Source organism: Nycticebus coucang, chromosome 17, assembly GCF_027406575.1.
Source record: "Nycticebus coucang isolate mNycCou1 chromosome 17, mNycCou1.pri, whole genome shotgun sequence".
NCBI classification, from domain to species: Eukaryota; Metazoa; Chordata; class Mammalia; order Primates; family Lorisidae; genus Nycticebus; species Nycticebus coucang.
In genome coordinates, this window is record NC_069796.1 from 21,691,894 (window position 1) to 21,705,000 (window position 13,107).

Below are 13,107 nucleotides of genomic sequence, written 5' to 3' on the forward strand. Positions count from 1 at the left end.
CAGAACTTTAGAATTTTTTTTCTTTAACTTTGCAACTAACCTTGATGAAACAAACCATTTGGCTTTTCTGGCCTAATAATAGACACCCAGCTACTCCCTCCCAGATCTGTAGGATACAACAGTCGGCTTAGAAGACCCCAGCAAGGGCAGGGAGGATAGAGGTGTGGTGGAGACAGAATGGATATTTGCTAAAATAAAATATTCAGTTATGAGGTATATACACACGTGTATACACTTTTATTGTGACATTCTAGAAACTACTTGCTTATCATCAAGTATTGCTGTCACTAATTAAAGTTGAAATATTTACCTGAGGGCTGTTAAGGCAGCTGTGTCTTTACAATCTTTTATTTTCGACAGGACAGCCCCTTTGGTGAAAATATTAGCAAACTTCTGCACATCTTAATATTTTTTGGTGGTAGAGTTACAGAGGTTGGAAATGTTTTCCTCATTCGGAAAGAATTTTTCCCTTAAGTTTATCTTCTTTGCAAGTATACAGGTAGCCTCAATGTATATCTAAGTCTGCAATGCATTTTAGTAGTTTTTTAAATATGAAAGCTAAGCCGGACGTGACTTATACTTGTAGTAATCCTAGCACTTTGGGAGGTTGAGGTGGGTGGATTGCTTGAGCTCAGGAGTTTGAACAAAAGCACTACCCCATCTCTACTAAAAATGGAAAAACTAATGCCTGTAGTCCCATCTACTTGGGAGGCTGAGGCAAGAGAATCTCTTGAGCCCAAGAGTTTGGAGGTTGCTGTGAGCTATGGTACCACAGCACCCTACCCAGGGCGACAGGATGAGACTCTGTCTCATAAAAAAAAGAAAAGGAAAGATATATTAAAGCCCTATCACTATAAACTTACTTTTTAAGTTGAGTGAATTGAGATGTATGGATCTATTATTTGCAAAGGCTCATTATAGTCATAATAACTAAATGTGCCAGGTAAAATGAAATAATAATTTCTGGAGACAGGAACTCAAAGCTTAGCCTTGTGGATGATACAAGTTCACGTTTAATGTCATATAAAGCAATGGAACTATTTCATAGGAAATAGAAAGATACTGAGACAGACTGTTTTGTCTGATCATAGGTAAACTTAGAAAATCACACATGTATATTATGGCTTAAGTCCCTATGAAGCCTGTCTGGTGAAATAATAGTGTCAGGATTTATAATTCATGAAAGTATATTATCCGAAAAGTTTCTAAAAAGTTAGAGAACGTACATGCACAAAATACACTTCCATGAGAGATGGTTAAATCAGTGCTGTCTCCAAGCTAATTTAGAGTTATTGACAAAAATCTAGGTGGCTTGTGCTAGACCCTAATGGGATTATTTATAAGCTCACTCAGATGCCCAGGTGTGGTTTGGGCAGTGTTCCCAGAGGAGGTGAAGCAGTGGGTGCTTGGTATCTGGGAAATAGGTCGGTTACTCAAGCGGTGTTCTCTGCACTTTGCTGGTGACAATTGAGAAGTAGCCACCATCATTCATGAGTAAGTTAAAATAAAAAACTATTACTTAAAATAAACAGTCCCTTGTTCACTAGTAACAGTGAGGCGATGCTTGAATTACATCATCATATCTAAGTCAATGATTACCAATAAGGGGAACAGAGGGAGACACCCTGTCTCTTTGACCTACTGGTTTTATTCTAGATACATAATTGCTTTTAGCGAATAGGATTAAACTGCTCTCTTTGTACCAGAAAAGTTGGAAATAAAAGATACTCTCTGTAATTCTTAGCCACATGGGTTGAGTTGCTATCTGAAAAAAAAAAAAAGTACAAAACTACAATGGAACATCAAATTTGTTCATGATATTGGCTAAACTTGGAATCTGTTTCATTATTATCTATGTGGAAAATTTCCACTGCAGAATACAGGTTGAGTATTCCTTATCTAAAATTTTTGGGACCACAAGTGTCTTGCATTTTTTTAATTTTGGAATATTTATGGGTTTAGCATGCCAAATCTGAAAACCAGAAATACAAAATGTTTCAATAGCCATTTCCTTTGAGTATTGTGTTGGTGCTCAAAATGTTTTGGATTTTGGATTTTTTGGATTTGAAATGCTCAAGCTGTCTACAAATAAATGTTCTTTAATGATTGGCTCCATGAATCGGCTAGTTTTTAGTCTTTGGCAATGCAGGCCCATTCAGGCATATACTTTGCAAAAGCTTAAAACACAGAAAGCATTTCCCTTCTTTAAAAAACCCAAATAGTTATGATTTGATAGGAAAACGTTGCTAGAACCAGAGGCAAGAAAGGGAGACATGAAAGACAAAGTCAGAGGGAAACAGGTTCGAGTTTCAAACCGTCCAGATTGAAACAGGTCCCTGAATTGGAGGTGCAAAAGATTTTTCATCCAGGGACTTGACTCTTTAACCATGAAATCCTAGATATTTGAACCTTTGTCAAAGAGACTTTGTCTACATTCATGAGCTCTTTCATGTGAGGTATCCGCAAAACTCTGTGCCCTGAAATAGAGGAGGGAGTCTGTGGTTGCCCGGGATGCCAGCTCTCCACTTTTTACTACTATTAGTCCCACTGAACTCAGAAAAAATATCTGTCTGGACTCTCAAACTAGAAATCAGCACTGAAGACAAAAATACGCCCCTGAGGGTCCAGGAGCTGTGGCATGGTTATTTTTTTATTTTGTTCTGTTAGTATTAAAGCAAGAAATCCCCAAATCTCTTTTTCCTTTTCCCCAGGTCACTTTTTTTCTGTGCGAATTCCATGGGAAGAAGCCATTGGAATCTGTATCAATCAAGATTTTATTTAGGGGCCTCATAGAAACTTTGGTTTTTGCATAAGCTTATGCTTAGGACAGGGCAACTTGATAAACTTTTGTTTGAAGGAGGAGTTAGAAATCCTTTTTCTCTTCTGTTTTTCTGCTGCAGAAACTCTTTAGCACTCCTGCTGGGAGAGGTGGGGGTTGCAGGGAGGGCTCTAGAAAGGGCTCCTGCCGTCACAGTGGAAGGCTGATGAGTACGTTTTCTTATATTTTCTGCAGAAAGTGTCTTTATGGAGCCTGACTTTATTTTGCATCTTTTTCCTTTTCCTTTCTCCTTTTTGATTGTTTGTACCATGTAGGGAAAGTCTTCTTTCAGACTCCTGGGCACGTGTCAATTTGCATATGTGTTTTAAGTGGGATGTGGTGGGAGGAGAGGGTAAAATGACTTTAATAAGGTGCTATTTTGTGGGAAGAGCCTGGAGAGAGTCCATCACCACAGTAGTTTCTTAGAATGCCTCAGTGTTCTTGTGTTCTGCTATTCTCCCCTCTACCCCAAGCGTGAAGGTTATCTTCTTTTTAGCTTTGATGTTCTGCAGGCCCGTTGGTTATGCACTTTTGTCACTGTCCTGAAGTATTTTTCTCCTTGCATAGAGCTACGTTCATTTCCCCCTCCACACAGCCAGCATCAACCCTAAGTAGTCTCCCTTTGAAGTCTTGGGAGATTTGTACTTGGGCTGACTTAGAGCAAGGACAGAATGTGGCCCCAACCGAATAACCTTTGTCCTGGAGGCCATGAAAGAAAAATCAAAGAAGGATTAATAATTTTAACCAAACCACACTTAATTTTGTTGAATGTTTCATCTTTTTCCTGTGTTTACACCAAACTAGTTACAGACTCATAGCAAATGAATTGCACATTTTACTGGAGTAATCTTTGGCAGAGGAACTGCCAGGGACAGAAAATGCCAGGGGATGTACAAAATCGCCTCTCTGCCTGCTTTCTGCTTGAAAATTTACCAGTACTGATATGTACTTCCCAAATTGACCCAGACTTTGTTCTTCACTTATTTCTTTGTTGAGTAATAGTTTTCCACGAAACCAGGTATTTCTGTGTTGGCACTAACCACATGAAGTTATTTGAATCTAAATTAATCAAAATGAAGTCAAATCAGAGTTCACTTTATCAGGTGCTCTTGCCACATTTCAGGTGCTCCTTGGCAGCCCATGGCCAGTGGCCCCCGCCATGTTGGCTAGCTCAGGTACAGAACAGCACCATCATTGGGCAACACTGTTTGTTAGTGGTCTCAGAGTGTGTGGTTGTGAGATGTTATCCCTTTGTGAGACATGCTCATTGCTTTTGCTTTAAGAAGAGTGAAGTGCTGTATGTCTGTGATGATTTGGGTAGAAGGACCTACTTTAGAAAGCAGGTGACCATTTAGTTGCACAGTGACGTGAGCTCCTGTAAAGAGTGAGGCTAAGCACAGCACTCATGGATGTCAGTCCTTACGAGTTCCTTCTGGGATGACACATCAAAAAAGGCAGAAACTTTGGAGTAAAAATTGTGTCCAAAAGTTTAATGAATTAAATTTTACCTTTTAGCCAGACCCCTTGAAAAATTAATGGGAACGTTGGTTGCAGAAGAAAAAGCTGAATAATGACAACTAATTCTGTGCCCCAGAGGCCCTTCAGCTGTCAATGGAGAGGTGTGGCGTTAGAATGTGCTGAATGAAATATGCTCGCTTGGTCTGAACTTCTGTGCCTGGTTGTTCCAAAGGAAGGTGTGATGCCTGAGATTCCAAAGTGGTGATAGTGCTTTCTACGCTCTGCTCTTGGACTTGAGGATTTAATTCTGTCTCGAATGCATTCCTTTGTCCTTAGATGAAACTCTGGGCACACGATCAATTTTAAAATTACGTTTTGATCATTTTCTTTTGTCAATTTTTAAAAGGAAATACAGAAAATTCAGGAAAATAGAGTTTAAACCTTACCACTTGCTGTGTAACTTCTGTGTTCTCTGAGGGGTAATGTCCTATAAATTTCTAGGCTGAGAGAAACACTCTGGTATCACCATGGCAGGTGAGGTACATACTTTAGCTCTAAATTCTGCATAAATTTAACCTCCACAAAGATGCCTAGATGGCCTAAAATCTTATTTTTGGAGGTACCTAAGAATGAAGGAAAATCACTTTGCTTTATGAAATTAACTAAAATAAGGTTTGGTCCTACATTTTGGTACTAGATTTTCTTGTTGCTCTGAATTCTCAACCTTTTATGATATATTTAAATTTTCCATATTCTCTTGAACATGTATACACACGCACACACAACCACAGAAAACTCCATGTACAGGGATCTGGCTAGTACACATCATGGAAGGTGGAGATCATGTTGGTAATGCTGTCTCTTGGGAGGCCAGGTGTTGGACAGATTTTAGGACAGTGGACATTTGCCAGCGACCTGAAAGCAAAAACAAAACATGATGAGATGCCAGGGAATATCTTGCTCAGGCCACCCCTTTTCCAGACAGATGAGAGGACAGAGGTCAGGGAAGCTGAGTGGCTTCTCCAAGTCTCACAGCTGATCAGGGTCCGAGGCTGAAGCAGGATTCACCTCTCCCCTCTCTCCTATTTGAGTCTCTTCCATTCTGCAAAGTTTTAAAAACTATGCCATACAGGTCACTGTGTCACCAGCACTTGGCTCCCAGGCTGGTGCTGGGCATACGTGATGTTTTAGAACCCCGTTTTCCTTCCCTTGCTCTTACCTTGTTGTAAGACTTCAACATGAGCCTCTCTGTGGTCATTTCTGATCTGTGCATAAATCTTTGCCATTGTGACTATTAACATAAAAAGGATGGATTGACTTCTGACTGTAAGAAATAAATCACCCCAACTTTGGACAGGAGAGTTAGAAAAAAAAGAGAAGATTAATTGGTTTTATTAAATAGGTTACTGTTTATTGTGATAGCTATTAAAAATAGATAACCAGAGGCTAATAAATGTTAATGGTCCCTTCACTATTAGAAAAATCGATCGTCAGTGGATATAGCATATATTAATATATTATTTTGCTTATAATCTTCAATAACATTTTTTAAAACTCACCCTTACGAGAATTATTTTTCGAAGAATGCTTTAAGCTTAACGTTTACTATGAAGAACAGATTTGGCAGGAGGACGTTTTCATCTACATAAAATTTTAATGGCTTTTAAAGCATTATTTTATAATTGTAATAAAATGCATGTGTAATTTGTCAAGCTTGATAAACTCCTTACCAAAGACTTTTATATATTTCTTTGAAACTTGTTTGAGAGCAGTTAGATAGATTTCTAAATGTAAGTAATTAAAATTGTATAGTATTGAGTTATTGACCAATCCAGGACTATTAATCAAGCTAAAAAATTCTACAATCAGAACTCAGTGTACTGAAGCCTGATAATAATGGTATTTGTGTTCAGTGAGGCAAGTAGCCACAATTAAGCAGTTCACTTGACAAATGAGAGGGTACACTTTATTTTGCACTTAATTGAATTGTTGTACTTGCTCAGTCACTATTGTCTCCTGGCCCTTCATTTTAGTGTCTGGTCATTAGAGCTTATACATTTGTTCAAGGTTGAGCAATTAAGTCTGTTCCCCCCACCCTCCCCCCCTTTGGTTTCTAAATGCAACCAGAAACATCTGGCCTCCAAACCAGGATTTAGTGAATGCTGTTAATATCTCTCATGACAGATTAGTAATTGAAGAAAATTTTTGATAAACAAATTAGAGCCTTGTCAAGGAATGATATGAAATAGCTTCGAATAGGGAAAACTCCCCAGGTTTTCTATCACTCACCAGATTCTGCTCCAGTAAGCAGAAGAACTTTCATAGAGAAGACAGAATTTTAATCTACTTTATGAAAACCAAAAATTGATTTACTTCTCATGAGCTGGAAAGCATGTGCTCTGATAATCTCACTAATTATCAGGTGTTTGTCACAACTTCCTTCCATTTACTTTTGCATCACCGTCATCCTTCTGCAAGTGTAGTGACATCCCGTCATTTCTGGGCTGCTGTAAATCATTCCTTGCTACCTGATTAAATTAGGGAGCTGAGGGTCAAGAAAAAGACCCAAATGGATAAATGTCTGGAGCGGGAAATAGTAAGTAGAAGTCAGGATTTCTTTTACAAAGCGACACATCTGGGTGCGGGGTCTGTGTTTATCGGGGCAAGACCAGTGCTTGTGCTACGGACAGACTCCAGGCCGCTTTAGTATTTATTAAGATACACATGTAACTTGCTGACTTGTCTGATGTTTACCTGGTACTTAGAATAAGGTCCAGACACCCTAGTATGACCTTAGCATGAAGAGTTTATGTCCCGTGAGGACAGTTTATCCTCAGTTTTCTGAACTGACAGAGATAATAGCAACTGTTTTCCCTGTCCCAGAGGATTATTGTAAAGATGAAACTAGATAATTTATTTTAAAGCACTTTGAAATGTTAAAAGGGCCATGGAAGTATAAGAGACAATTATATCTTTTCTCTTATAACATTCTGCTTAATCAAGTCTTCCCTTCCAGTGCTCAGGGTATGCTAAGGGGAGAGAGGAAACAAGAAAGCCAGGGTTCCTGAGGCAGCGTGATTCCTACTAGCCAGGAATATTCACTTAGACAATGGTGTGTCTCAGTAGCTCTGTGAATTTTATTCCTGTGGCAACAAGAAGAGTAGTGTCCAAAACTCCATGCTCAGTCTTAAAAACTGAGAAAATATCACCAAAAAGTTCTGGCCCCTTGTCTCGTGATTCTGGCTTCCACTGACAACGCAGAAAATAATGACCAGGCAGTCTCTTTATTTGTTTCAGACCCTACCAATGCGGTCACTGCTCCCAGTCCTTTTCCCAACCTTCAGAACTGAGGAACCACGTGGTCACTCACTCCAGTGACCGGCCTTTCAAGTGCGGCTACTGTGGTCGTGCCTTTGCTGGGGCCACCACCCTCAACAACCACATCCGAACCCACACTGGAGAAAAGCCCTTCAAGTAAGTAGCGGCCAGCCCTCCACCCTCTTTCTCTTAGCCTTTCCCGAGAGCCGACAGGCGCTTTGGCACAGCACTGCCCAGCTCAGCCAGCTGGTGGAGAGGCTTCTTAGAAGCTCACTGTGCAGGCTGCAAAAGAATCCCCTTGTTCAGTGGGTGACATTTGGAAAATGACATCAGGAAACCTATACACTGGTCCTGGCTCAAGTTTCACAACCTTGGACCATGGGATGAATTTTCTGGTCTGTTTTCGCATCATTAAAATAAGGAGGTAGGAGGAAATAATTTTGACGTTCTTTCTAGTTCCTGAGGATTCTGGAAAAAAATCTATGCTTCTAGAATTCTATCTAGAAGCCACACAGAGCTTTTCCAGCCATCAGTAAGCCCCAGGACCATCATAAAGGTGACCGCAAGTTTAGGACATTTGGGTAATCCTCTCTCGGAGACCTTGAAAACCTTTTGGGATTCTTTTCCCTACGTGTTAAGAATTTGAAGCTATCATAGCAGCCAACCTGTGACTTTTCAGTGTATAGTTTGGAACTGAGATGTGCCATGTTGGTGAAAAAAGAAAAACAAAACCAAACACAGGGTACATCAATTTTTTAAGGATTTGGGGGATGTGGAAAGAGGTGGAACTAAATTCTAAGGGCTTTGGCAAGGTAGGAGCATCTGAGTGAGAGAGTGTCTTTCTGTGTCTAGCACAGCTATCAAAACAGTGGGTATCTGCACCATGCAAGATGGCCTGTTCCTTGTTCATTCATTTATTCATTTGCTCACCCAAGGGGATATGTGTTCATTCAGTATCTATTGAGCGCCTACTTTTGTACTAAGTACCCTGCTAGGAATACGGTTAAGCGAAATGAAACTTAGCCTTTCCTTCCTTGCCCTATGAAGGGAACGCCAGTTAATAAATATTAGTGAATGAAAAGTACAACAATGAGACTTGTACACACAAGGTGTCAGATCAGCCCAAAAGTGGAGTAATGTGGGGAGATGAAGTTTGATATGTGTTTTGAAGGATGAGTAGTTTTCTGGACACACAAGGGGAAAGAGGTATTTTGGCTGTCCAGACAGCACAGGGAAAGGCCTGGGAGTGGGAAACGGCGTGTGTGACTGGCTGGGGGTCTCAGAGCATTTTTTACTGTCTGTGTGATGATGTCTTTTCTGGCCAACCCTCTTACATCTCCCTTCACTCATTTTCCATACTGGCTTTAAACACTGAAGAAGGAAAATTAAAAGGGCATAGAAGTATGGCCTTATTTACGTACTATTGGCCAAGATCAAGTAAGAGAAGAAATGATTTGGGCCATGGGAGACTAATCCCCTTACTCATTGTCAACCAGGAAGTCTTCCCAGAGCCCCATTGCCCAGGATTTTCCCTCCGGACCGCTGCTGTGGCACACTCTGGTGCTCGGCCTGAGGCCAGTCTAGCCTGGGGGGTAGCAAAGTCCTGCAGTCTGGGTCTCGCCTACCCAGATGTCTGCCGGTGATGGGAGGAGCTTATAAAATGCTGTCATCTTCCCATACTTCACCAAGAATTAGTTACCTATATTCATTATTCTTTACTGTTGTCCATCATGGTTTAATTTCTGGTATTTATAGTCAAAATACTGATAGATTTTGTCTGTGTAGTAGGCACAGCTTGCTCACTACATAAGGGCATCTGCCTTAAGGGATAGCACAGGGTCTGTAATTGAGTCACACTCAAGCTGTACCCCCTGAAGCTGTCATAGCCTAAAGAGGGCATCTTTTCCTCATCCAGACTTAGGAGCCAGATGGGCTACCACTGTCCTGGGATTCCCCACCACCAGTGTCTATGTCCTGCCTGGTGGACTTGGTCAGCACCCTCAGCCTCACCCTGGGGTTCACCACTGCTCTGGAGGTGCAAGGTGACAATGGCACAGCGCCTGGCCTTTGAACTTTTCAAAAGCTGAGGTTCAGGTTGGTCAAGGATCTGTTTGGTCATTTATATTAGAAAGGGCAGCCAGATGGATACAGTGCCAGGAATCAGATTGATTTTTATCTTGTTGCTGTGTAAATAGATTTTAGTAATTAATTGAAGAGGTTTCAGGGTCAAGATGGGAAATAGATTTCTATTAATGTTAAGGTGTTACTTATATGTAACCTCATTGACTTCACCCAATTCTTTTTCTTTAACATTCTGTTTTTGGCATGTTTCCAATAGAGATGTCATTTTAACTTAACTTTAATTCATCAGATTAATATTTGAAGGGCTTTGGTGATTGCATTGTTTTCCTTTCAAAAAGTGTTTTTTTTTTTTTTTTTTTGTGACCATACCTAATTTCATCTGGAGGAAAAAAAATAGGTGAAGAAACAACCGGGGCTGTTGGATTAGCTTGTACACGCACGCTTTAGTTCCTTCTGTTCCTACTCTTATCAAGATAGCCACACACTATAGATTTTTAAATTAAAAAAATTTATCAAATATATATTTCTAGGGGAGAGCTGAATGTGTACTTATTTTGAAATTGCAAGATTTAAATGTCTTCTAGGAAATGGAAAGCTAAATTCTTCAGTGCGTATAGCCAGGTTTTTCAGAACTGATCTGTCCCAAGGGAGTTTTGGGAATCTTCCAACCATAGCTCATGGATATCCATCCCCTGGACATCTGTAAATATTATGAAGATATCTTTTTACAAGCTTATAAAACAAACATTCAAAAAAACTTTCGTTGCAGATTAGTCAATAAAATAAGGTTCACCACAACAGTTAATTTTACTACTTCCACTAATGGGTATTGGCTTAAACAATGTTACAAAGAAGGAGGAGACTCTTGTAAAGACGTACAATCCTAAACTGTATGTCTTGGGCAGCTTCCAAATAGATGCCCCAGATGGCTCCGTCTCCAAATTGTCCCACACACCCAGGGCTCAGGGGAATGCTCATTCCCTTTTCTAAGATCTGCTGAGAAGAGGTTTGTAAAGGCAGATCAAGATTATTGCCGTCCAGAGAAGGCCGGACAAGATCAGCATTTGGAGGTCAAATCTTAATCTAGGCTTTGCCTCATAGTCTGATTGGCTGAAATCCCACCAAAGGAGGCATCCCCCAAGTTCTAGGTGGGCCTATCAGCAGCTAACCTAGACGGTAGACTTTGGATTTCTAGAGTAAAGGAGCACATAGGAAAAATACAAATCAGAGCATTGTGTTGAAGGTCTTGGCTTTCAGTTTGTTCTGCAAAGACGGTAAGTCGCGGAGAATCGGGGGTGACAGCAAGACGTCGTTTCACTTAACGGCAATGCCTGAGCACATTATCGTAGGAAGGAAGGGAGGGAGAAAGGAAAGAAGGAAGCGGTCTAAAAAATCATTCTTTGTAGTGAGAACTCCTTTCTCCCTCTGTTACTAAACACAATCCCTCAAGATTCCAGGTGGGCTCCTCTGCTCTCTGGGAAGACCTGTGTGAGCTGCTGGCTTCTGAGTCTGAGAACCTGCAGGAACAGGCCAGGACTTTCCTTAGAAGGCGTTCTTCTTCCTCGTTAGAAGCTGGGGGAAATACTCATCACTACATATGCCCTTCCAAGACTAGGACGTTTGGAAAGTATTTTAAAATCAAAGGAAATGCCAAAGGACATCTAATAGTTGAACAAGATCTAGGCAGAAATCAAAACAAAACCAAAGAGCAAATCTGTGTCAAGCCCTGTGCAGTTTGGTCCATTTTCAGAAGTATTTTGGGACATGTCATAGAAGCACTGAAAGCTTTTCATAGGTTTTCTGTTTGACAGAATTTTACATCATTTTGCTAAACTCCTGGCGTATGCAATCTAGTCAACTACCACAGTAAGTAAAGAATGATCTCAAACCTAAGAGGAAATCAAGTCTAATTAAGACTCTCATAACAGAACGTTGGAGATTTTCTCTTTGCTGAAGTCTTTGTAAGACTGCACTTTAGAGTCCTGGGGGGTTCCCTCAAGGCTGTGACGTCATCACCTGGGCTAAAGAAAGACACACACAGACCTGTGTGCAAGGGCGTCTCTTTCTTCTTGGCTCACCACCCATTACTTTCCTTCCTTCTTATTCTGTTACGCTTTATAAAATCTACACTCAGAGATGCCTGTGCCCAGTCACTTGCCTGGGATTGTAATTCAGAGTTAATTAAATGCCAGGCCAGGCAAAGCCTGGCTCTGATCTCCCGACCTAGATTCTTCTGCTCAGTTTCATGAAGCTATGAAAACATTTTGTGCAGGAGATTTTCCTAAAGTTTAAGATGATGAACATAAAACAGGCATTCCCCTTATTTGAAAAAGTATTTTGTATCTAGCTGTCTTCCTCAAACATATAAACTCTATTCTTATATTTCTCAAACCCTGTAGATATTATTTTCAGCAGCCCACTATCCTCAAGAAAGAAAAATCCTGGGGGAAAGAATTTAAATGAAAATAATCTCTACACATCTGCATGTATTTTTATTCACACTTTCAGCAGATGGGCTTAAAGATGACTTTTCAGGAATAATCTTCTCCTGGGCCGTATATATTAGACAAATATCCTGACTTAATTACAACAAACAAATTTCCTGACTATTAGGCAAACACTTGAGAAAAATGTCACACTCCTCATAACGTTTCTCTTCAGTCTGGACATTTAAACATTCCGTAGACATACACTGTGCCTTATATGAAGCCTTAAGCTTCCCACTCATGAATTCCTCATATTCCAAGATACAAGCTTAGAAATGCAAAGCATGACCCAGGTAAATTGTCATTCCTCTCAATTGTTCCAGCCATTCTGCTGTCCTTAAAATTGATTCTAGTAGAGCTTCAAGATAAAAAAAAAAAAAAGGAATATAATAATTTGAAAGTTTGTCAAGCAGTGAAAGGTAGTATATTTTGACACACCAATCCAGTAACTAATCAGATTTCTAATAAACAATCAGCAGTTCGCTAACGTGTCATCAGCACCCCGGGAGCTCTGGCGAGGGGATGAGCTGCTGGTGGACGTTAATGAATACACCAAAAATCATTAGGTGATCAATACTTCTGAGTTATTTTCATTGAGCTGATAGGTCTGATACATTAAAGCTGACATTATGCATTTGTCAAGATCACAGTGCAGTTTTTAACAGTGGAACAGGCTGCTAAAAATATTCCATGAAAGACAATCAAGGAAACACAACTTCTTCCTCCTGACACACACTCAGCAGGTACCAGATTCCTGAAAAGTCTGAGTGCAAAGTCAGACTCCCGTCTCCAGTGTTCAAAAACCTGCAACAGATGCGTGTGATCTATTTTTATTGGTAATTGTTTCCATGACAAGGTACTTTCTATAATTTTCTAAAAAGGAATGCTCACCAGATAACAGGGTTCATGGCTTCCTCACCTGTGACAGGGCAGCGTGGACTTTCC

At 40.3% G+C, this 13,107-nt stretch overlaps 1 protein-coding gene across 3 annotated transcripts in view; it reads left to right on the top strand.

Annotated features, from left to right (window-relative positions):
- PRDM6 (PR/SET domain 6) overlaps positions 1-13,107 on the top strand; it is a 108,344-nt gene that overhangs the window by 93,139 nt on the left and 2,098 nt on the right. For 2 of the 3 annotated variants that reach the window (XM_053567436.1, XM_053567438.1), the window contains one exon: positions 7,574-7,750. The exons of the other annotated variant lie outside the window; for it this stretch is intronic. In XM_053567436.1, the coding sequence (XP_053423411.1) occupies positions 7,574-7,750 (177 nt within the window). The remainder of the gene's footprint in view (positions 1-7,573; positions 7,751-13,107) is intronic. 3 annotated transcript variants of the gene reach the window in all.